The sequence below is a fragment of the Motacilla alba genome, chromosome 2 (genome assembly GCF_015832195.1).
Source record: "Motacilla alba alba isolate MOTALB_02 chromosome 2, Motacilla_alba_V1.0_pri, whole genome shotgun sequence".
NCBI classification, from domain to species: domain Eukaryota; kingdom Metazoa; phylum Chordata; class Aves; order Passeriformes; family Motacillidae; genus Motacilla; species Motacilla alba.
Genome location: NC_052017.1, coordinates 90,309,727 through 90,335,592, shown reverse-complemented (window position 1 = coordinate 90,335,592; position 25,866 = coordinate 90,309,727). Strand labels below are relative to the sequence as shown.

At 37.0% G+C, this 25,866-nt stretch overlaps 1 protein-coding gene across 6 annotated transcripts in view; it reads right to left on the bottom strand.

Moving 5' to 3' along the window:
- Nucleotides 1-25,866, bottom strand: part of GABBR2 (gamma-aminobutyric acid type B receptor subunit 2) — a 456,379-nt gene that overhangs the window by 185,505 nt on the left and 245,008 nt on the right. For all 6 annotated transcript variants that reach the window (XM_038127756.1, XM_038127754.1, XM_038127759.1 and 3 more), the window contains one exon: nucleotides 10,808-10,868. In XM_038127756.1, the coding sequence (XP_037983684.1) occupies nucleotides 10,808-10,868 (61 nt within the window). The remainder of the gene's footprint in view (nucleotides 1-10,807; nucleotides 10,869-25,866) is intronic.

Here is a 25,866-nt window from a genome sequence, read left to right as displayed (position 1 = left end):
TGCTCCTTTCCTCATCCTCCAAGCTAGTCTTTATTAGTAGATCCCAGATTATTTGCAGTGGCCAAGTCACTGACAGGGAGACTGTTCCCATGCTTCCCATGTCATGTGGGGTTTCTGAGACCACCTAGTGAGTCCAGTCAAGTCCCAGATCTGGTATAATAAAAGTAAATTGATAATTTACACAAGGGATTAATCAGTAACGACTGTACAGTCTGTCAAGGTCAAGCATGGCCTGGATAGCTCTGAATTGGATATGCAGAAAGCAGCTCAAGGAGGAAAAATGTGTCCATGGCATAAAGGTTAACCAAAGAGTAGAGGAAAAAAGGGAGAACACAGCAAGCTATCAAACAGCTTCGTGTCAGTAGCTGGGGCTCATATAAAATAGCACTTAGATTTATGTACAAATGACAGTTCCCTACATCTCTGCCTGACCCTGTTCCTTACACGAACAGTATTAATTCAAAACATTTTTCATCCTGGCAGTAGTTTGAACTAAATCACTGCTAAATCATCTGTGGTGGAATCACTTTGTTGCAGGTAGATGTACTAGATCAATTTAATGAAATAATTTGCTTATGAGGAATTCATCCCTTGTCCTCTATAATCACTTAAGGAAAAAATTATACATGCACTCCAGTTGAAGATAACAAATACCAAGATGGATGGAATTTCAAACAGACATTTTTCTCCACAGTCCACACTCATGTTTTCCCTTTGGTTTCAATTTTTGAAATAGTAACTCAAGAAAAGTATGACTCAGTCCTTTCATTGCAGGGGCAAGGGGACATTAGGGTCCATAGTAACCTTTTAAAACACATTTTGCCTAAGTCCAAAATGTACGGGGTGTGACTGTTGTGGGGCTTTTTGACTCCCAGACTCTATAATAGAAAACTCTGAAACTCTGAAAAATGAGCTTCTTCAAAATATGAGATTACAAAGGCTCTTTAGTGACTCTTGGAATAGAGAAACGAAAAGCTACTATTTGCTGAACTGGCATCCCCACTTCATTTCTTTCCAAAAGGAAGCTGAGAAATTCCTATTGGAGCAAATCATCAAAATACACTGAAAATAAACAGATAGATGTTTATCACAGATGTGTAACAGATTCAATATAGTTATATTAAATAACATGATTCAAACCAGGAAACAACACCTGTGCCATTGTGAAATACTACCAGAAATCAGACATTTAGACAAAATAATAAAGATTTCTCCCAAATCTAATAATTATGTGTGCTCATTTTCTATTACATGTTGACAGAATCAGATTCCTTTAATTTCTCAACCAGGGTCCAGTGATGATATACCGAAATAGATTATTTTTTTAAAAACCAAAATGTCAGCTTAAAGAAATAGGTGCCAATACAATGACAGCATGATCTTCTATGATTTGAAAGTAAATAAACATTTGTAATGGCAGAAAAAACCAAAACTATTATTAGGATGAAAAAAGAGCACTAGTAAATTTGAAAAGCAGTTTAGCCTTCCTGTACTCTTAAGGAGCTAATACCTGGACTTAAACTGCTTCTGTGCTCACAAAATTTTACTACAAACACCTATATGAATTCTGCAGCATACAAATCACAATTGCCTTTGGTCACCTACACAGTGAATAAATCAATCTTCACTCTTTTTTTAAAAAAAATATTCCATTTTCATCTTGCATATCTGTAATAGATCTGAGTTGATTTCTCATAACACCATGATGATATTGTCTAGCATCCCTGAAGTAGTTCTGTGAAGGAAATTTTTTGTCAAATATACTTTGTTATATTATTCCACAGATTCAGAGATATTTTAGACTTTACATGATTATCATCTTCCTATCTGTAGCCTATGACTATACAAACCTATGCTAGCTTGGTGTGCTACTCAACAATTCTCTGTTTTGCCTGTTCTAATGGTAATGTCAAATAAAAAATCTATGTCCTTTGAGTGACCTAGATAAACTTCATTTTCTTCTTTTCTATCCATTCAGAATTAAAGTTATTCTATTTCACAGTTCTATGTATCTTGAGGAAATATTTGAACTACATGTTAGGGATGATGTCATTGCAGTAGACTGAATTCTCTGTTAATTACACCAAATTAAATATTTTCCCATAATATATGCCCGAATTTCATGGGTTTCTTGTAAGCCTTCTGTCTCTTTTTTATCCCCTTAACTTTTTTTAATCTTTTTGTGTATTACAAATTCTTCCAAAAAAAAGCATATCTCTGAGGTGTCAAGGAGAGAAATGTGCCAGCACACAGCTCTGCAGAGAGCAGCAGCTCATGGTGGCCCCATAGCCCCCAAGAAAACCTCTGTCTCTATTCAAAAGACAGGGAGGACTGGGTGGTGACAGGGAGGGACAGCACTGTCCATCACCTGAAATGGAACATCTGAACAAGTTAACTTTAGTAGAAGTAGGATTCTGAATGCCAATTGGAAAAAAAAAAAAGTTTAAATTACAGTGAAAGTCAAAGAGCTCTGAAGGAAAAATCTAACAATTCTTTCAGGTTCTTCTTAGACATCATTTCTTTAGTGGGGTGTTAATTTCTGTTTGCTTTTTGAAGCTCGATACTTCAGTCTCTGGTAGAAATTAATTCTTGTAAAATTATTTTCCATTGCTTTTCAACATTTTTTTCTTGGCTGTTGCATTTGAAAGTTGCATTTTTTTCTTGGTAATTAGGACATCTCCTAAGACATTTTTTGCACAATGTAGTGACAGAGACTTATCAGATCTTGCAAAGCACTTTGCCTCAGAGTACACTGAATGAACTGAAGTGGAATCCTATGAAAATGACAGCTTCTTCTATAGTGCACGTGCTTGTGCAAATAATTATTTGCACAGTTCAAACCACCTCTCAAGGGATGAACCTCTCTGCACAGCACAGGCACAGAACCACAGTGATAAACAGGTCTCCCCTGCTCCTCACACGTGCCTGGGGGAAACAACGAATGCAACTCTTCCCAGCAACCCATCATGCTCACTGCAACTTTGGGTGGCACAGAAGTACCCAGCTAGCCTGAAATTAGTTGGCTTTAATGCTGATAGCTGCAAAGCTGTGGCCTCCCCATAGCTGTGCTCCCAATGGAAAGGTTACCTACCAAACCACTGATCTTGCCCCTGGGCAGATTTCCAGCTTCCAATCTGCTCCATATTATTGTTGCTACACAGCTTGCAGCACCACAGTTGGCCTGTTCAAAGCTAGCTCAGGTAAAACAAAACAAAACAGAACAGAACAAAACAAAACAACAAAAAAACCCAAAACAGAACAAAGCAAAACAAAACGAGCTGCCATGACGACCAGCAGCTGCACATCAGTGTCCCCTTCCAGCGTGTCCTCCCCAGCCTTGCGTTTATATCCACACAATACAGCTTGCTCAAAATGAGGTGACTCAAGTAACTCCCCACACAGATTAATTGCATTAATCTGTCTCTGTAAATAATTCCCTAACACCCCAAACAATTTCCATAGCCCTTATCTGTCCTTTCTCCAGTTTGACATCACAAGTACACAACCAGGGTACCTGAATTTTAATGCACTTTTCTGTGTTTATAAAAACAAACCAAATGAACACAAACCCCAACTCCTAATAAACAATGCCAACAGATTACAAGAGAATTTACTGGCACAGGGGAAACATTGCTTCTGGTAGGTATGGAACAGAACAAAAGCTGAACAGAAAATGTGTCAAAAAAATCTGACAATAAAAGGGGAAAACAGCTATAAACATATATTAAATATAATTTCCTGTATGGTTTCATCTAACAGAGGACTTTTATAAAGGTGAGTGAAATAGTGATAATAAAATTACAGGTGATGTTCAGTGCTAGTGAGATACAGCATAACGTACAAGAGAAAATGAATATCAAGTAGACAAATGCAGCTGTTGGTTCTAAGTAATTAAGAGCATCCAGGATGAGGCCCTGGACTTACTGTGGCTGATTGTTTGAAAATATCAGTGCTGTGCTCACCGGTGGCCAAAGAACCAAAAAGAGGATAAAAGTGGCCAGACAGAATACTGTGAAAGAAGTTGAAATAATGCAAAAAGGTCATTCAGAAATATGAGTTATGGAGGTGGGCATTTCAGAGCTGTGTTTGGCTCTCATTAAGCTCTCACAAGAGAGAATATCAAGAATATGAAAAAAAGAATATCAAGAAATGTAGAGGTTTATTAGAATTATAGAGCAGCTTTTACATGATGAAAAAACCAAATGGATGACAAAGACTTGCATTTCTAAAGAGACTCATTGATAAGAGAGATCTGTAAAACATGAAAAATGTGAAAAAAGTAAAACACAGTTATTCACTGCTTATCACATCACAAGAAGCAGGGTGTACCCAGTGATATTCTAAGACAGTTGATTTAAAACAAACAGATGGAAGGGCTTTAATCATTACATGCATCATCATTTTGTGAAACTCATTGCCAGTAGATCTGTTGAAGGCCGAAAGTATAAATGGATTCATGAAAGACATGACAAATTGATAGACAATAAATCCACATGCAATGATTAAACCTTATGGTCCAAAGCCACCCTCCAGCTCAAACAGGCATGGAAACACTTGCTTTTTGGATCTCAGAGTGTAAACCACACACCTGTTCTGATACAGATACCCACCCACAACACAGACTTATCGTCTGCTTGGGAAATCCCAGCTTCAATTCACTTTCTGCCTGAGGAGAACTGTAGTTTTTACCTCTTTGTATTTATACATTCATCTGGATAATGATTTTCATTTTTTGTCCTGTTAAATTCTTGTACAACATAGAAAAAAAAAATATCCAGACTGATAGACCAGAAGACAAAGGGTAAGTGGCCCTGACACCTATTAGCAGTTTCGATGCTCACTTGGCTGAGAGATCAAAAGATTTATGTTCAAATAAATTTGATTTAAAGGAAAAAAGAAAACAACAAATCATGGAACTGATGCTGGAAGAGCAATTAAATTTTATGTTTCCTCCCTAAAAATAACCTAAACACAATTCTAGGGTTTCATGCTTATCCTATGTGTCTTATTAGAAACAATACAGAGAAGTACAACAAGTGGTGTTAGTAGTATAACGTGGACAAATATTTGCAAATAAAGTGTCAGAATCACATTATGAACACTGCAGAGGAGCAACAGCTCCAAAAGAAATACAGCTGGAGGTGTAGAGAACTCAAGATGTAATTAAAGTCATCTGTCTGTCTCAAGGCACAAGGAATATGTCTACAGCATGTCAGGTGTCTGTTTAACTTGTTTTTCAAAACTTCCAAAGATAGCAATTTTATACATTTTCCAGAGTTTAAATATCCTTTTCATTAAGAAGTTTTTCCTAACATTGGCTCAAATTTCCACTCCTATTCAAATCTCTTAATTCTCAGCCAGACGATGAAGGCAAGGACAAGAAACTGTTTTATCAGCAGCTGTCATGCATTTTGACCATGTTCTCTAACAAGGCTAGATATTTTGTGGTTTTTTGTATTAAGGCATGTTCCTAATCTTCTGTTTTCTCTGCACATTTTTCTTAAAAAAGCACTGGACAGAGTAGTTAGCTATAGCCTTTTGGCACCAGGGAGATTAAAAGGATATTAATATTTTCACATCCCAGCGCAGAAATTTTCTCTTTTACCTTTTCGTGCTTTTACTTATTCGTGTTCATTCACCTACTGTAATCTTTAGTTCTTTTTATGTAGAACTATGGACTGTTTAATTGCTCTCCATTGTGTATTTGTCAAAAAGTTTGCTCCCAAGGTAGCACCAGACATTTGATGTAAAAAATCAGCATTCTTTTTCTCTTGGTTACTTCTTCAAATTACTGATTTTTTTTGAATTCTTGTCTAGTCCTCTTTGTACTTGGTGAGTCTCTCAGAGGCCATTGTACGTTTTGATAATTATATATTCTAGTTAATCTTCTTAATCAGTAATGTCAATATTCAGTGACTCCAGATTTAAGGCACACCCTTTCAGAGTTCTTTTTGGTATACTTCTCTACATTGAAATGGGACTTTACACCAGTTTTGTGGATACTTTTATATTCATATAGATCATGGGCTAGGGGAAGGTGTCCCTGCCCAAGGCATGGGGGTCGTAGCTAGATGATCTTTAAGGTCCCTTTCAACCCAAACCATTTTATGATTCTGTGAATTGATCACTGAGCTAAAAAAAAACATCGGTCACTAAGGTATGGACAGTTGCAATAAAATTCCACTACTCATATGGAGATAAAAATGGACTGGATATGGTACAGAAAGAAGTCTACAAATTACACATTCATGTGAGTCAAGGCCTCTCGTTAGGATGTGTCAGAAGTAAGCTTTCTGACTTCTTCAGTAATTCCCTTTTTTTGCATGAAAAATTAAAATTTTTTAATGATATGGTGATCTTTTCCAGAAGGATCCAGCTCAGAATCCTCTGCCCAGGATAAACAGTCCACAGTTTATTTTATGTCTTTATTACTCATAACATGACACTAGCAATTATTACTAAAAAAAATGCTCAAACAACAGAATTCTGAATTTTGTTATATACTTTTTTCCTAAATTAATATCTAGATATTTAAAGGTATTCCTTAACCTTAAAAATCTTAATATTTATAAGGAAATTTTATTCTGACTTTTTCAGTTTTTTGCAGAAACAGTGAAATATGAATACACAGATTCTGGATATTTGACACCATAGTTTCCGTATATATATGTCTGAGTTTTCAGAGTTCTTGCTAAATATTTTCTATTCATTGAACAATATTCCTTGAACATTATCACAGGAAAAAAAAAATCCACAGTCTGGTTCTTTGGGTTGTATATTGGACAGATGTTAAATATTAAAAAAAATATTCTAAGGCAATTGGTTTCATTATTTATATGAGCCTTTGTGGAAGCAAGAACCAATAGTAGTTAAGTAGTTAAGTTAAGCCAGGCTGTATTTAGAGTAATAGAAGGAAACTTTTCTAGGATTGGATTGATGCCCCTGGAGAACAAGATATAGATGAACTGAGGATCCAGGAAAGCAATCCTGGGTTCTTGTGTACCTTCCTATTGACTGTAGAGTAAACATTTGTTTGTCGTCTTCTTTTGATTAAACTCAGAGAAGAATATCTGGGGCTTTTACTGCAGAAGTGCAGTAAGGCATTTTCTGAGAAGACCAAAGGTTTTACACTTGACAAGTCCTGATCTCCCTCTTGCTTGGTGTGCAGATCAGCTTTCAACACTAACAAATGCCATACCACATTACCTGGCTAAATGAGTTGAAACACTTGAATTCTTTCCAGAAAGACACGGCAAGTGATCACCCACTTCCTTTAAGTTTTTTCCAATACACAGAACCACAGACTTTCGTTCTTATCGACACAAAGAACAAGATCTACACATTTCATTTGTATTTATTAAAAATACTTTGATTTTTCCTTTTTAACCTATTCCAACACAAATGTCTCTTAGCTTTTGTTTAATGCCTGACAAAAATAGGAGTCTGACTGAAAGCAAGGTGGCTTCTAGGCTCCAGTTAGATTAATCTGAAAGAATCTGCCAAAGTGAAACATTTTGAAGGCTAGGTATAGATCTGTTCTTGAAGCTTCCCATATCAGAGCAATCTACAGTATCAGCTTTGTTACTGCCCTCCTTGCTCCCTGGTACCCCCACAAAAGTTGTCAGGACTCTGTTTCAGCTCTCACTAGACAAAAGATTGACCATCTACTTCAACTACAAGCGTGACTATGAGAAGAGTTCTTAAATTGCACCCATGGAAAAATTGCCATCCATTCAGAAGGATGACAACTTCAAACATCAGTTGGATATCTCAGCTAAACTAACAGTCTGTCTTTATTTACTAGTAAGGCAGGAGGAGAAAATGCTATTGCATGTGCTTTGTATTCTCTGTTGCATACTAAATAATTCCTGGGAGGTATTCATGGTCTATACAGCAGCAAGCAGTTTGGTCACAGCTATCTCTAGCACCATCTGTTTGACCACTTGCAAAAGTAACAGACTGCACAGAAGCTGAAAAAGAGGCATGACTAGCATGAGTTTGGGAAAAACTGTATCTAGATCCAAAATCCAACCAGCTATTCAAAATTTCATCACAGTGTGTCAGCTGTACTGCAGTTACCCCTTGAACCCTCACAGGCTGGTTTTCCCTTGCCTCTGGCAGATGTGCTTGTCTGCTTTTTCCATAGCCAAAATGTTTGCAGATAGTCTCATTAAAACAAAAGTTTCCAGCAAAGAACAGAAAATTTAGCTCCTGAGACTGCCCCACTGATTTTTCTACCCAAGCAAATGAGGAACAGAGATTTTGGCCATATTCTGATACATAATTACCTACTTATCTGCTTTATTTTTCTGCATTGAATTATTTAAACTGTGACCGACTGACAACTTTCATTTAAATTGTTAAAGAAATTATACAGCTGCATAGATTAAAGAATGACTCTTGAAGTATGGAGCACTAAGACTGGATATTCCTAATTATTATGTTTGGATAATAAGAAACTAATACATTTAATATAAGCTATATTCATAATTAGAACTAATCTTACAAAAGCATTTACAAGACATCTTTGATGTGGTCTTTTTTCCTTGAAATCATCATGATTTGTATTGTTTTCTTAAAAAAAAACCAAAAACCTTTAACCAATGAGTTGTATATGTGTCTCATGCTTGATCACTCCTAATAGCTATAACTACAAAGCAAAACCCCATTTACGATTTTAAGCACTGGACTTAATTAACTTCTTTACATTACTAGGAACTTTCCCAACAGTCCAAGTATTATTAAATGTTAATGAGAATGTTTCAGAAAGTTTCCTAACCAATAAAGGATTCTTTTGAACAAATTAATAATGCCTACAATTACACCACAAGTATTGAATATAAAAGCTTTGAACAAAATTAATACCAATAAAAGAAGAACAGAAAAATCCTTGATAATATTTAGACTATCTTTTGTAGTTAAAAAAAGGAAAGCTTTAATCTGTGTTGTTATACTGTTCCTTATTTCAATTTCTCATACGTTTTTGCACATTCTCTTTATTTCCAAAATGGGTGAGAAACTAAACAAAACTTGAGATGAGCCTTAAGATGTGTTGACTGACTATTGCTTGCATGAGTAGAAATCCAGCCCTTGTCTGGCATTTCTCCACAGGATGCCTGAGTTATTTTTTTCTGTAGGTTAATTGGAACCCTTTGTTTGACGATCAAAATACTGAGTATGTGCCTGAATCACCCCTAAAATAGTAATTTTGCAATTGCAAGGGATTTTAAAGGGGTGGCTGTCTCCTGTGTTTTTACTGATCTAACAATATTTCAGCTGACGGTAAAACCATTGGTGTTAAATAGTGTCTGATAATATTGTAAAGAACTTCAGTTTGAATAGTTGGAGACAAAAATCAATATAAAATCAGCTATCTGGTCTTCTACTGCTCTTCTGGATTAGTTCAGATGACATATATTGCACCTCTCCATGATCCCAAATCACATCCTTAATGTGCAAAGGGAACATGCCAAACTTCCTTCTTGCTCAGGTGTTCTAGGAGGGTACATGTAGCTACCTTAGGCAAAATGCATTAGAGCTCCTCCAGACTTCTGAGGAATAAACACCTCTTGTAAAAATTTTCTTATGACTCTTTCATGCACTGTAAACACTGTTATTATGGAAAACAATGGGGGCGGGGGGAGGAAGAAGAGGAAGCAATCAATATTCATCATTAGTAGTGAGCAAGAATTCCTAAATTACATTACCATGAGATGATGTCTGCAAAGTTTTGGCGGGTTGAAATGCTTCCGGGAACATGAGTTAATAGCATCACTTACTGTTGTGAAGGCAAGAGCAATTCTGAAGATTGCTTCAGTAATTCAGAATGAGTAACAACGGAACCCCTCGAGTGTATTGCTGTTCATTAATAATAATATCCATACATCAGAAAATTTCTGCTTAAAGAATGAGCCTTTGTAACTTGGTCAGCAGGATTATGTTTAAAGCGCTCTCATGAAAACAAAGGGAGAGCAAGCTTCTCTCTCATGCATTGTATGAAAAGAATTTGCCAGCTTACAACTACCCTCACGAGACCATCCAAATGCAATCATTCCCTGCTTTATCTCAGCCTCAGCCTGGGAAAAAAACCACATGAATTGCATTCTATAAACTGCAGAAACAACTACAACATGAATCACCATTTCTGCAGAAACCTCTCCCAGCAAGCGCCTCATCCTGGCTGCAAATGGCCCCTGACAAATCCCCACGGCTCCATTTGCGGTCTCTGCCGCTGAGACCATTCCCTGCAGGAGCAGCTCAGGCTGAGAGGATGCAGCAGGCTTGTTGAGTTGTGCTGTGGAGCATGCTGCCTCCAAGGGATGGGGTCAGCAGTTTGTGTCCTCTGCACACTGAGGGACTGACTCCTGAAGCAACTTTTAGCAAGCAGTTGCAGAATGTCAAAAGTGAGTCTTCAGAGAACGCAAAAACTAACTTGAAAGAGCTTAACCACAAAAATCCTCTCTAAATTCTACTTCACATTGGTTTTAAAGATACAAGTGTATTGAGAAGTGGATACTGAGCTGACCAGTAGGGTTTTTTAAACAGGTACAGTTTGCTATAGATCAATAGTTTCTATAAATATGGGGATTGTAATCGAGAAAAATTCCTGGAAATACCTCACAGCACTCAAGGTTTAGAACAGCACATTTTAAACAGGTAATAAACACTTATTATGTTCCTTTCTTCATCTTCCAAGCAGTTCATTTTCAAAATAATTGTACATATTTAGAACCTCCTGAAACAAATGCAACCGACACAAAAGTTTGAAACTGCATACATAATATAATGAAAATTATTTGCCACCTACCTTGGAATTGCGTAAATTTGATGGTTCCCATCCTCTCTCCGTTTTTGAAAACAACATCACCCTAAATAAAATAAATAAATATATTAAAAGTTTTATAAATCTTTCCTAACATAGTTTAACATTAACATTTTAATTTTCCACTGACTATTAAAATTACCAAGGTATTATTTAAAATCTGAATATAGAAGATTCAAACGGATTCAAAATAAATCAAGAACACCTCCTTAAAGCTTTCTCTTCTACAGATTTCAAGTGGCCTTAGAAAGTTGCCCCGTGTTACCACCCACTTTTCATTTCAAGAATATGGAAGCAAAATAAGGCCAGTAACTTACTGAATTTCAAATGATAAGAGATATGTAAACAATTGATTTTCACTGTTTACTTTAGGAAGGATATGCAAAAACCTTCAAAGATCACACAAGAAAATAGTTTTCCACTTCATTCATCCATCATACAGTTCTCCAAATGGCTCCAGAAGCTATTTATCTTGTTTTATATACTTATCCTACTAGATTATGGATACCAGTAGCTCCTATGGCTTGGTTTTGTACTATACCAACATGTGTGTCCTATTATTCATTTTAATCGTAATGTTTTTAAGTCAGTACTACCATTTGTGGTGCTATACACGGTTACTTCTCAACATAATGGTCATGTAATGCTAAAACCTCCTCACATATCCCTAGGAAATTACTCCCATCTTTTATCCCATCTTTCTGGATTAAATTAAGAAAAGATCTTGTTAAATTTCCTCCTTAGTTCAGCTATTTTGTAATTGAGTATGAAAGAAGAGGGTTTCATTCATTTATGGTAAGTATTTTTAATATTTTGAACTTGTAGTGCAGAGCTGAATGCTGTCAAGATAGATTGCTGTTCTACTTCATCCCTGCTTTGGCTTACTAACATCATCTCCATAAATCTTTGTTTTGGTAGACATCAGAGTAAAAGAAACCAAATGGTAAACCTGTGAGGCTACAGTACATTTCTCTGTACCAGACTATTACTTTTTGGATAACCCTTTCTGGTCACTGAAGGGATGCACTGAAGGCCTCTGAAGTACTGAAGTCAGGTCCCTGCAGGAAAAGCAATGATTTTGTAGTACAGCACACTCAACTCCCCACCATTTTCTGTAAGCCACAAAACACCATTTCCCTTTGATAAACAGAAGAAACCTTAAAAAGTGTAAGCCATATTGTGCTAAACTGTAAGAAGCAAAACCCCCAATCTTCTGGATATTTTATTTTAAAAAAAGATAATTATGTTTGAAGCAAAAGAAGTGATATAAACAGAAAAAAAAATGCTGACTCTAATTTTATAAACTACAGCAATGCTAGTAAGAAATAAGCCAATCAGTGTTTCAGAAACCTGTCTTTAGGATTTATGCACTGATTTATGGCATGAGAAGTGAGCTATAATCTGATGACTTCTAGAGCTCACATCAAGCCATTTCTTTGTTACTGAGATAACACAACATGAGATTTAGCTGGAGAGCTGTCTTCTTTACACTTGAGATTCATAAATTACTAAAAGTGTTTTTTCTTTATTTAAAGTGGCGGATGTTTGAATAATAGATATTACTAACACACACATTAAGATGTGACATTCCAAATGCCAGTCGTAGCACTATTTCATCCTTTCGTTTTACCTCACCCCACACCACGCTCCAGCACATGTGCCAGTACAAACTGCAGTTTATGGTGTGACCCACCATAAAACCTAGATCTTACAAAATCCACGTGAACATAGCAACACACAAAATCCTCTTTTACCTTCCATTGTGTTTTCGTGGCATTACACAGGCATATTTAGATATTGATTAGCAAATGGACCAGTGATTGTATAGAATTAAAGAAAATAATTGAAACAATGGTGATACTAACTTCTTCAGAACATGATCATGATAATCAAAAAATATTTCTTGAGCAAATAAAAATTTTATTTCAAGAGACGTAAAATAAGACCTCAGTCCTGAGCAAGCATTTAAATCAACTGCACAAGTGAATAACTTGCACTTAGAACAAATTCCACATTTTACTATATATTAAATAGTAAATTAGCAAAGCTTTTCTCTTCCATTACACACAGGTCATCCCAATGGAGACCTACAGAAATCACACTGGTGTCTTGGTGCCTATTTAATTTTCTTCAATCTACCCTCTACATTTTTTTTCTTTACTGGTTGTAAAAGCGAATGCCAGAGTAAATAGCAATCTGCCCAGCTGATCTGCACAACTTTGACCTGTAGACAGGCATCTTCACCCTAGCAATGACCCTTGAAAAGTTGGTGGGAAGGAAATAGAACCTTTGTGGCTTGGAGTCCAAAAGACAAGAGATGTGAACAGAGGGTGGAAAAGGAGCTGAATGAGCTCAGTCTGGCACAGTCTGCCAGCCCTAGATATTGCTGCTGGTGTGTACAACCACCACAGCACACAGAATTTCAGGTTTTTTGGCCCAAATACATCCCTGGTTTTGGGATTCATTGCAGCCGCACAACTCAGCATACATTCTTAAACAGGTGTACTTAATTCAGTTTTCTTAAATGTTCTACCACCCATAAGTATAAACCATATTAGTCTCACAATACAAGTTAGGTGACTTGAACAACTGAAATATAGAAGCTTATGTTGTAGGTTTTTTAGGTTTTTGTTTGCTTGCTTTTTGATACATCTCTGACCTGCTTCCCTTGTAATTGTTTGTCTTGTTTTTTTTTCCTTCCCTTAAAAAGCTTGAATGTCCTTTACAAATGATGAAAACCAGACTAGATCAAACATTTCAAGAGCATTAATCTCACCCTTGCCACATACAAGGACATCATCTCCCTATTTCTTCTGAGTACCATCATCTTTTTTGAGCTCTGTTTTACAAACCCTAATATTGATTTGTGTACTTTTTTATACAGAGTAACTGTTTCACCCCCTTAATAAAAAAGACATTTTCTACCCTCCTTGGATATAGTCTTTCCCTTTTACCTCAAGTCATTAGTCCTTTATTTGTGGTCAGAATAAGAAATCCACATCATCCATTCACACTTACAAATTATTAGCCAACATCAGATTTATTTCTGACACATGAGATTTTTCCCTGTCTTCACAGCAGTCATTTGTCTCTACTTGGAAGGAGCTGTATATTATGCTTCTCTATTTTTTGTCCTGGTGGTCAAAAAGCAGGTCTCTTTGCTATATTATGAACATGGCATCAGCTCTTTTTGAGCTACTGAGGACTAGTATTTATTACAATTTTCTTTGCATTATCTTTGACAGTATTATTATTCAGCTCTGGACAGAGGCCCATGCCCAAGTTAGAATTCTTTTATTCTTCATACACTGAAATCCACAGCCAGCATATTTTTTCATCCATATCTTTAGTTGTCTTTGTCTTCTTCAATCAAACCAGAGTTCATAAGTTTAACTGCTCTCTCGGTCAGGGCCAGGTCTGCACTTTGACCATCCTTTAATTTACTGTGTATTTTCTTCTGCAAACTATCTCAAACTTAGTAAACAGAGAAATAAGTGCATAGTATTTACTCAATAATTTTCAGTACTATCCCTACAGGAAATGTCTGCTTTAGACCATGTTTACTTCCTCCTTCCACCTTGCACCACATGGCATCTAACAACTATTTATTCAACTGTTTATCATTTACCCAGCCCATACTTGTTATCTTATTGCAAGTTTAAAATGTGGTAAATATACATTTAAGCTAAATTAACACAAATACTCCTCCATCAGAGGAAAAACCATGAGAACATTGACAGAAATACCACACCTGGATGCAAGACAGTCAAATACTACAGGACTTCTGTGCCCCAAGAGTTTTCTGATGGGTCAATACATTTCAGGACACTGCTTCAGTTCCCCTTCACTGCCCAGGAATGTGGGCTACTCTGCCCTATAGCCAAGTCATCTCCTCACATAACAGTATTTAAAGCCAGTGGCTTTTCATGAAACACCTGAGACTACACAGTCAAAACCACTCCAAAAGTGCCCATTGGTATTTTCCCAAAAAAAAAAAAAAAATCAGCTCATTTACTTTTGGAGTACTTGAGTGAGATATTTGATATCAAGTAAACAATCTAAATAAATGCATGCAGAAATACTTGAAAATAATATTTTATATAACAATATTTTATATAATTTAATATATTTTATATATTTATATAATATATAAAATTAAATCTGTCTCTTGAAGATCTGTGACATCTGCTGAAATCAAGGTGTACTTCTGAACTTCTAGTTTCCTTTTTGGTCTACGTCCAGTAAAAGTACCAGCCAAGGAAGGTGAAGCATCCCAGGATAGGAAATCTAAGAATTTGCCAGCACCCAGAGGGCAGCTTACTGGCCTCTCACATTGCTTCTAGCTCTACAGCTCTACATGTACCTGGTGGTAGCTCAGCATTCATCAGGCCCCTGTGTGAGCTGTAGTGGCCTGCTAAACCAGCAAAATACTGTGGTTTGTTTTGGGTTTTTTTAGGTTTTGTTTTGGATTTTTTTGTTTGTTTGGTTGGTTGGTTGGTTAGGGTTTTTTGGTTTCTTTATTGCTTTGACAAGTGGGCAATATGTTGTTTCTGAATTGCTGAACCAGAGCCAGCACAAAGGAGCCCTGAAAGGATGCAGGTACTAGCAGAAGGAGGTAGGAGGAAGGGAGCAAGACACTCTCTGTTAGCCCAGATCCTTTTATAAGTCTTTCTATGTTTTCATGCAAACCACACAGTCTGCTACTCGTGTTGCACTCAATTTACTCATTCAGGACTCTTTAGCTACTGACACACCTTCCCTGACACACACAAAGCAGCAAGCTGGGATTCTGTGGCTCCTGGTTCTGCAACTTGTGGGCAGTGAAGAGCTACACACTGGAATTCTTAGCCTCTTCCACCCTCCAAACTTCAGTTCCAAGACAGTGGTGTTTATAGAGAAAGGGAATGTCATTTATTCTATCTGACAAGCTTTCAGCTTCACTTCTGAAACAAAACAGCAAGCTTCCAGCTGAGGGCAGCTTGTGCTCAACTCTTCTGGTTTCAACCTAGTTACATCACTCATTCAGCTGCAGACAAAGAGCTAAGCACAGGAGATGTAAGCAGAGTGCAAGAGAGGGAACCCGGGAGACAACAGTGAAGATGTAACCCCCTGTGGGATAAAGAGGTAACCATCATCTTTGGATAAATGAAAGGAGAGCAGAAGGCAGAGGGTGATGAAAATTAAAATGCTCCATCAAATCAACAGGGCTTCTCAGTCCATGATTTTATATCTTTAGACTGCTGTGGATAAAATGTTTCTAGAAAATTTGATCAAAGCAGACTCAGTGACTGTGCTTTTCAGGCCTTGAGTCTATTTTCAGAAAAGGTGTTTCCTTCAAAATTTTCAAGACTAAGGACTAAAATCTGAAACAGTTTACAATCCATTGGGATGTCTTTTCCCTTCCTGTTTTCTCTCTTATGACATTTTCCAAAAGCTTTGGGTAACTGAACACTGTTGTCTGGAGAGCAGCAGAGCAGTTCAAAGAGCAGGGTGAAGCATATCTAAAAACCTGGTCTTGGCTAACATTTTCTAAATGAAGCAGTGCTACCATTCTCATCTAAACAGGAACTTTTGTTCTAGCTATGACAGAGCAGGCATAAAAGAGCAGGAAAAAAATGAACAGGCATACTTCCATGCATTGGGTATCCATCTGCACCATGGCAATGCTATGCATATGCTTAAAAAACATATCCACAAACAAAGTAGTTTCCCACACACAAAAACACCAGTTATGGAGAAGAAGAGTGTGGAATAAGGAAGATAAATTGTTGGAAGAATATTGCTGAGAAAAAAAAAAATCTGGTAATCATGACAGTGATGGAAAAGAAGAATTAAGAATTGGCATTCATCAAATCCCTTAATATTGGAACTAGGAGGCACTCATCTATTAGGACTTTGGCCTAACACAGAAAAATCAGTGATGTTTTCCACATTATTCCTTTGCACAGCGGGTAATGACCTTCTGAGATTTGCATTGAGTGAGGATTACTTATATATTTTTTTCATTTAGAATCAGAGGACCGGGACGTGACCCAGTCTCCAGATCTCATGCGACACTTCATATATTCCTATCTAGCTGCTGTGAGCTCTTGGAAGTCAGGCAGGTAAATGGAAAATTATATCTCAGAGATAGGTCAGAGATCAGGAAATGTTAATGATTTTTAAATAGGTTACAGAAACTGCACTCAGACAAATGAAGTATGGGATAAGCAGATGTACAGATTCACATCAGAGGAAATTTGGAAATAAAGAACACAGAAGAGAGATATCTAAATTCCTTTTTTTTCCTCCCCCATGGCAAAACCTGTTTTGGACAAAAATATCTGGCAATTTTAATAAATGTATCTCATATTTGCCAAGATCTTTGTGAGCATCAGCTAATTCAAGTAGTCTGTGGCATTGCCCATTGTGTTCTGCTTTGGCACTTGTCTACCTTAAATGCCTACAGAATAAGTAATAGAGCTTCTCAAAATTTAAAAAAAAAATCACTGGTATAGAAAATAATTTCTTTAGACTATCTTGAATTAAAATAATTTCCCAAAACAAAACAAAAAAAAAAAAAAAACAAAAAAAAAAAAAAAAAAAAAAGCTACAGTGCATCTCCTAATATCATGACAGCAATGAGTCCCATTCCACAGCTGGGCTGGAAGAAATGGGAACTGAAGATCAACGCCTACAGTTTCAAATTAAGTATAGCATCTTTATGTCCCTATCATTCACATAAATACTCAATCTAGGATTGTGTGGAAACACAAAATACTGAAAGTCTTACCACTATGGTTTCATCATGCTGCCACTACACTCCCTTCTAAATAATGAGTTCCAGTCCATTCAGCCTCTTCTTCCAAGGAGAAGGGTTATTTTTTTATTTTGTCTATCTCCCCTCTCTAAGCCCCTGCTACAATTTTATTTATTTCCTGACAAAGGCATAACTGAAAGACAGATGCTCTAGCTGTGCAGAAGGGTGCCTCTATTTCTAACTAATATTTTGCTAGCTGATCTTTACCTTATATTAGGCAGAACTTCAACTCTTTTTTTTGGTCTTTTTGGTTTTGGGGTGGTTTTTTTTTTGGGGGGGGGATTTGTTTTTTTGTGTTTTTTTTTTTTGTTTTGGTTTTTTTGTTGTTGTTTTGTTTTGTTTTTTGTTTTTGTTTGCTTGTTTGTTTTTTGGGTTTTTTTGTCTTTTTTTTCAGGAAAGTGAAGGAACCAGAAGAGTAACAAACAAAATTTCTTTCCTCCATCTCATCAGCATCCTGTATCATCAGCTGTCACTGCACAAAAGTGTGATGTTGGCAGCACAATGACATAAGCCCAGACTAAGCTGCTCCATTAGATTAGCATTTAGATGCATCTAAACAATTTTACTCAGCTATGCTGAAATGAGACAGCACAATCATAGCATTTCTTTCAGCACAGAAAGCAAAGGCATCATTTACGAACATCTGAGCACTCCGTTTACACACAGAAGCAAGATTAAGGGAATAATGTCCCTGACAAGGTACCAGCAATTCATAAGCAGCTAAAAGGGGGGAGAAAAGGATGCTAGCCAGGAAATCATGCATCAAACAGTATCAGACTTGCTGGCCATTGCAGGTCAAGAAAGATGAAACCTTTGTGCTTTGTTACTCATTAATGTGCTTTTACATATTCAGCAAAAGGCAGTTAGATGCTCTTTTATTCTTTATGGCCATATCATTTTTACCCAGTGCCAGAGTTTTTTGTGAGCCACCTCTGTCAGTGATCAGGTAAGCTCTATGGTGGACATCATTAGTGGTCTTAGGTTTAAAAGCATGGCAGGAAAGAAATTGAAATGAAATATATATACTTGAGAAGCTATTTTGCAAGTTTTTTTCAGAGTACTTCAGAAACAAAATGACAGGCCCTGGAACAGTGTGCTACAAATGCTTTCAAGTCTGGTGATATATATGATATATAACAGCGCTGGCTGTTGGTATTTAGCCAATTCCCTGATCTATGGTTGGCTTCTGAATCATGAGAAATGTAATTCCTTTTCACTCAATCTCTTCCAGGAGTGTATAAAAACATTGATGTAAACAACCTGTCTTTCAAGGTGGCAAGAGAAAAGGAAACATTCTGAAGCACTGGGACTAGGAACTCAAACCCTTCCCATTGTGTGTAAAAGAGTAAATATGAACTGCTGAGGTGATGTTCAGAATTGTTCTCACGAGGTTGAGTCCCTGATGATTTCAGTTTCTAGCTTTGTGTGTCTGTAGAAACAGGGTAACAGCACCGTAGGTTTTTATTTTCCACCACCATGGGTCTTTTTTTTTCCCACTGCTTTTGCAAGAATGAATCAGAAGAGATGGCTAAAAGCCTTTTAAGGACACTGCAATAAGCAGCAGTTCCATCTCTTCAACAGTGCAATTTCATATGATGTTCTGAAGTAATTCAGAAGTAATTCAGAAGTAATTCTTCCATTTTCTTTAAACTACGTTAATCTCAGAAGAAAGCAGAACCACACAGACTGTATTTCATTTGTTCTGATGATGAACCAAATGACTGCAGGACCCACTGCCTCCTGTCTGTGCACCTCCTGCCCAGGCTCTGTCACATTGGCTGGACACAGCAGACTACTTTGTTTACTCTGTCTTTTTTCTAAAGAGCAGGCAGCCTCTGTTATTAACAAGGGTCACCTATCCAAAGTTAGAACACACAGGCATTACCCATGTGCAAGTGCTGAGCACAGTATCTTCAGACTATTATCTTTCTAAATGAGAAACTTTAATTCAAAACTGTCTTAACAGGAAAGGGGAATGAAAATTTTTACATATACCAGACAGCTTAACAAATCTCTTTCTAAGTATGCATACCTGTCAGTCGTGGATGATTCTCCCTACTGGGTAAAGACTATGATAGCAGACTCATTCCCAGTGTTACAGGCTTCCTTACACTCGAAAATTCCCCTGCAGGCAGAATGTAAAGTGACGCTGACCAGGAAAGACTGAGTAAGCTAAAAGGTTTGTTTTTGGTTTTTTTTGTAGTGAGCAGCTATCCAGGTCTAGAACACTAACACTGATTTTCTCTCTTTTTATGCAGTACAAGCCCTTACACAGGAACTCAAACTGTTTAATTCAATATTTATAAAATGTTTCTGGTAAAAATGTTTCTAGAGTATTTTAAACTTTTCTTTGGCAAATCAACTAAGACAGTTCAAAGCACATGGGAACTGACTGTCCAGGACATTGGCTTTCTAATACATTTCCCAATAACCATCACTGAAATGGGTCCATTTTTCATTTCAGAATGAAACAACAATTTTTGTTCATCTATATTTACAGCAAGCTTCTAACAACATTTTAATTTAGCCCAGTTGTAGTTTTGGCTTGTCAATACTTGACAATTGCCAGTATTGTTATGACATTTAAGACGTCTATTTCTGTAAAGCCAGAAAGCCTAGCCTAAGTTATTTCCAATCCTAGGACTCTCAGATTTACTTTTCTTTAAAATTTCACATTTTGTCTATATTGTTATCAGAAAGGACTCCTGAAGACAGCTATGTTTGATGATAATGAAGTGGAAGTTTCATCCTCTTCCCTTTCTCCTGCGCTGCATTGCTCCAGGTGATGCTTTCATCAGCATCAAATTCTGACTGAAATCTGCAGAGAAGAGCATTAGCATTGCTGAGCACAGAGATTTGAACAGGCTTGGCAGTGGCATGAAGGAGATCTAACCAGCATATTCTTAATAAAATCAAATTCAGCCCTTTTCATTGTCCATTTTAATCCTTCAGGCTATTCTAACCTGTGCTAACAACCTGCAGAGGGTCAGTAAGATATAACTGGCATCGTTTTGACACGTTGAAGATTCTCTGTTTATGTGCGTGTAGCAGTTTCGGTGAGGAAAGATGGGAGGTTCTTTGTAAAACACTCAGATCCAAGGATGCTGAAGAGGCTTGGTTTGGTTTCTGAGTGATCTGTGCCATGTACCATCAGATCCTAGACAACACAGCAGCATTCCAGCCAGCACAGGTCACAGATCCCAAAGGTGTAGCTCTCTTCAGACTCCATAAAGCAATGCTTAGAATAACAGCGTTCCTTTGGGATCACTCTTCCTACACTTTCAGAACACTAAAGTTACGGCTTACTGGTACTTGAATATCTTCCCACTATGAGGGATGCTTTTAAAAACTTTTATGAAACACTTTGTTGTTTAAAATACATTCTCTGCCTAAAATTAATTAAAAATCAATGTCATATGAAAACTCTGAGACATACCTAGTCACTTATTAGATAAAGTGTATTTTTCAATGAAATATATGACTTGAAAACTCTTCAGGATTCCCTATGGACATGATGGTGGAGATGAAAACAAGACAACAGATGATATCCTCTCGTTACCCCTTAAGTCACACCAGCTAATTTGTGGAAATTAGTATAAAAGCAAGTTCATGAAAAATGAGTTCTGTTTTTGGTTTTCTTCTAACTCAAGGTAGTGTTTAAAGTCCCAGCTAATGCTATGAAATAGCTACAGACCAGACATCTTCTTCCTACCCATGCCCCCCCACAGCATTTCCACACCCAGGATGTTATTTATACCATGCCATGCAGACTAATTCAGATGCACCCAGGTAAGCAAACTGATAAATCTACATAGGAAAACAAGATTGGTGTCAGTCTAAAAGTACGAGCAGATTCCCAGACTAGCAAGCTTAGTCTAGGGAATTTCCTTTCTCAGCTCAGACACCACTAAGCTGTTTCTGTACAAGAAAAAAAAAAAAAAAAAAAAAGAAACAAAAAAAAGCTCCAAAAAACCCACAAACAAGCAAACAAACAAAACCAAAAAACCCCACCAAAACAAAAAAAAACACCACCAAAACAACAACCAAGCTAAAAACCAACCAACAAACACCCAAACCTCCAAAAAACAAGTACAAAACCAAAAAATCCTCTATCATCACTAAAACCAAACAAATACAAAAATAATTTCCTCCTCTCCAAAATACTCCCTAAAAAAATAAAGAAAAAGAAAAAAGATCTGCACTTGTTTTAAAGGTACTGCTCTCAGTTCTTGCTTCAAGAGAAGCGCAGGCAGAATCAGAGAGACTAAATTTGGAACTGGAAGGGAATTAGGGAATTACTACCCATCAGTGCATTTCATGGGGCTATATTCAAATCTAAGCTCCCAGAGTTATAAAATTCAGTATGGGGAGCCTATTTTACTTCCAATATTTCCATCAGAAGACTGCTTCTGAACCTGAATCTTCTTATCATTTTAAGCTTTTCTCTTGCTTTCAGGTTCTTCTTATTATTGGCCATATGCTTACTTTTTGGCTCACAGTATTATTTCAAGGAGATTCCCCTGTTCTTTTTTAAATGATATTTGTGCAGAGAACAAGTAGTTCTCCTCTCAGCAGACTAGGTATTCTCAGAGCTGCAACAGGAGAGGAATAAAATAAATCTGAGTTATCTTTCCACCACAAAAGTTGGTTTTATATCGGAGGAAGATTTTTACCTGGCCAGTCTGAAATGTCTCTCTCATGCACAAAGTGTATTGAAACTTCATGTTCCGGAATGGAGGCAGGGATTGAATTTCAGTGTCCTGAAAGTGAGACTGGAGAGGAACTATTCTAGGCTGCTGTTCTCTGAACCTCAGACACCTGTGCCCACCTATTCTCTCTTTAAATGCCTCTGGTATTCCTAAAGTAGACAGATTAATGCTCTCCTCTGATAATTCGGCAGAATAACACAATTCATGTACTTAACACGTAAGAGAATTTGAAATTTGTATATCCCTTACTTAGTTGCAATGAAAATGAAAAAAAAAAACACTTTAAAAGACATACAAAGAAGGCTGGAAAATAAGAAAAAAAACCTGCATACATTTTTCCCATGGAAAAAGGGCTAATATCAGTTTTCAGACTAAAAATATTTTATTTGAAAGGAAAATATTTTTATTTTGAAACTGTAAAACCATTTTGATAAATATTGAAAATACTGATATTTAAATTTTGATTAAAAAAATGTGTGTGTGAGTCTATCAAAAAGGCTGAGGGTGGCAGAATACTACTCAAAAGATGAGATAATCTTTACTAACTCATAACTGCACACTTTAGAAAATAATGCACACAAACCTACACTAATTCCCCTAACTTACATTCAGAAAGGACTGGACTCATTTGAATACAAGGGGAGCTTTCATTTCCCTCTTTGCCTTCCCAGCCCCACACCTGAATCATACTGAGCTGGGCTGAACCGCTGTTTGAGCCCCTGCAGCTCACTAGTAACTGAGCAAGCTCATGCCAGGGTAAATCCACTGAGAATGCTGCTGGCAGCACCTCAGCTTGTGCTGAAACTGTTCTGTAGGTCTGCTGAATGATTTTAAGCTTAGATTTTTCAAGGCAAGCAGACAGGTCCAGACCTTGCTTTGCCTGTTTTTTTCCCGGTGAAAGAGAAGGTTGCCTCATACTCAAAAGCCTTCTTATCAGTTTAAGATCTCAAACCTTCAAGATCTAGGAAGCCTTAAACTTGGAGGAGATCTCACTGGAAAACAAAGAAACCATTGCTTAAAGATGCAGTACTCTTCACTTTCCTACAAAAGATCCAACACTACAAGTTCCAAATAAGCGCTGTGAGTTGAAGCTTACGCTGACACCTCTGTAATTAAAGCATTCCAGCATCAGATGCTTGGCTTCTTGGAGAGACAGCAATAATATCTAAACAGCTTGAAGGAAGACAAATGACAGATTCCATTATTTTCTCTGGCTATCTCCAGTATCATAACCTTTTCCTTATCTTGGTCAACACACTCACACTGAATGGAATAGGACTAAATTTCTTTTTAATACTCTTACAAACTGCATTGCTCCGTACAATAGCAGCAAACGCTGTACTCACAGCTGCCCTTAGAAATCAGTTCTATTTTTGAATTCTTGTCATCAATCATCTATGCTAATTGGCCAAGTGTATGGCATGCCTATAGAGTATTAAATGTCCCAAAATAACTAATGAGAAGCCTTTTATTTCATCTATCTTAAATGAAAGTGGTATTAGAATAAGAAAGTATTTCCTTCTCTGCCACTGGCATTCAATGAATATTTATGATGTTTTTCACTATATTGCAGTGATATGACAATGTTGAATCCCAGCTAGAATGAGGATATAGCACTTAAAAGGAGATTCATCTCTCCTTCTATCACTCATAAAAGGAATTAATAATTGCAAAATAGCTAACAATTGCTTCTCAAATTAGACCATATTTATCTTCATATTCTAAGCTAGAAAAGGAATCTCTTAATTCGTAGCAATAGCTATCTTTAAAAACACTAATATTGTGAACCCATTTATTAAATATTTGTAAAGCTATTTTATGCACAGCACTAATGCTGACTGATCAAAGCATACGTAATTAATGGACAAGAAAGCAATCATTGCAATAATGGAAATCTTATTAGCATACAAATTATGTTGTTTTCAAAAACTCAGAATACTCATATAAGGAAGACACCACTTATTCCAGACTATTTTTCTGAAGCTTATAAGCCAAGTCAATTTCCTTGGTAGGGCCATATTGCTGTGTCTCATGGTATTGGAAAAAACTTTACCCTCTGTAGAGGTACTCGTAGGAAATGATTGGGAAGTTTCAATGCAGATCTAGGTATCAGGTGGTACTGCTGGACTGTGTTACTGTCCACATAAGATAAAGGAATTTATGCAGCATTGTTTTTCAATCTTATTTCTCTCTCTCCTATTACCATCTGCCAGGTAAGGTGCATTGGTAACCCCTAGAGACACGGAGGCATTCATCTATCTTGCTCTTCTTCTTTTTCTCATCAGAAATCTTCCCTCTGCCATGTGGCAGGGGGGAATATACAGGAGCAGAAGAGGTGAGATGCTTACTGCTGCTGATGTGACTTTTTTGACTCGATGTGTTCAGAAAAGGGATTTTGCTTACTAACCCCTGACAGTAATTTTTGTGGCTGGAAGCCAGGAACAATTTCCAGCAGTCTCTGACTTATCTCCCGGGGTGGACACAGTCTGTCTGACAGACAAAGACACAGTGTCTGTACTCTTTTCTGCCAGGGTATGTTCATACTCTTGAAAAGAGACACGGTGTTCGTACTATTACATTTTAAAGACTGAACTTTATTTTATAGTGCACACAGGGAGTAGAGGACCCAGAGATAAAGTTGCTCCTAGTTGCAAACCTTTTTATATCTAACCCACAGATGACTATCAATATCCTATTAAAAGGTGGTGTCTGGAGAGAAAATTCATGTCTCCAGTCATTCTAACCAGTATTTGATCAACAGCATCATAGAAAATATCTGAAGTCTTCTACTGACATCAACAAAGTATAAATAATACAAATTTCTGTCTCAAGATATCATTCATCTATTTTTTGTCAAAAGGTATCCAAATGATGACTATTTTTATCCAGAACATGTACTACTTTATTAATAAAGACCATAATTTGGAGATTTTCTGAGCCTTTGAATGTCTTTAAGATTTATTCCTAGAATTTGAGTCACTTCTCACTCCACCAAGTTTTTATTAATGGAATTTTCCCATTGAAAATAATGAACTAAATCTTCTTGATAACAGCTAAGCAAAAGAAACTTTCTTACTAATTGAAGTGAGAAGGATAAGACTTTCTGTTTTGCATGTGGATATCAGAGACCATTATAACCTTTTTGTCCAAACACCATGCATTCCCATGGGGCTACATATTCCCACTGAAATTTAAGCAGCAAACAGGAGGAGTTTTTCATTCAGACACACTGCATGAAACACCACTCATTGAAAAGAAAGATCATGCAGATAGTTGTTATAAGAATATGCACTTAGTGAGAAAATGCATTCAAATTCAAATATGCTGGCTACACTTCAAACACGCTCCACAACAGAGCTCTGACTGCTGTGTCTGACCTTCACACTGAGCCCTCCCAACACGCAGCTACTGTTAGAGGCTACCACAGAGTCTGTCTTCAATAGAGTGGGAATTGCTGCCTGTTCTGCAGCAGGCTTGACTCAAGGGCTGCCTCCACATGCTGCAGTATCCTGGGTCACAAAAACCAGCCCAAGCCC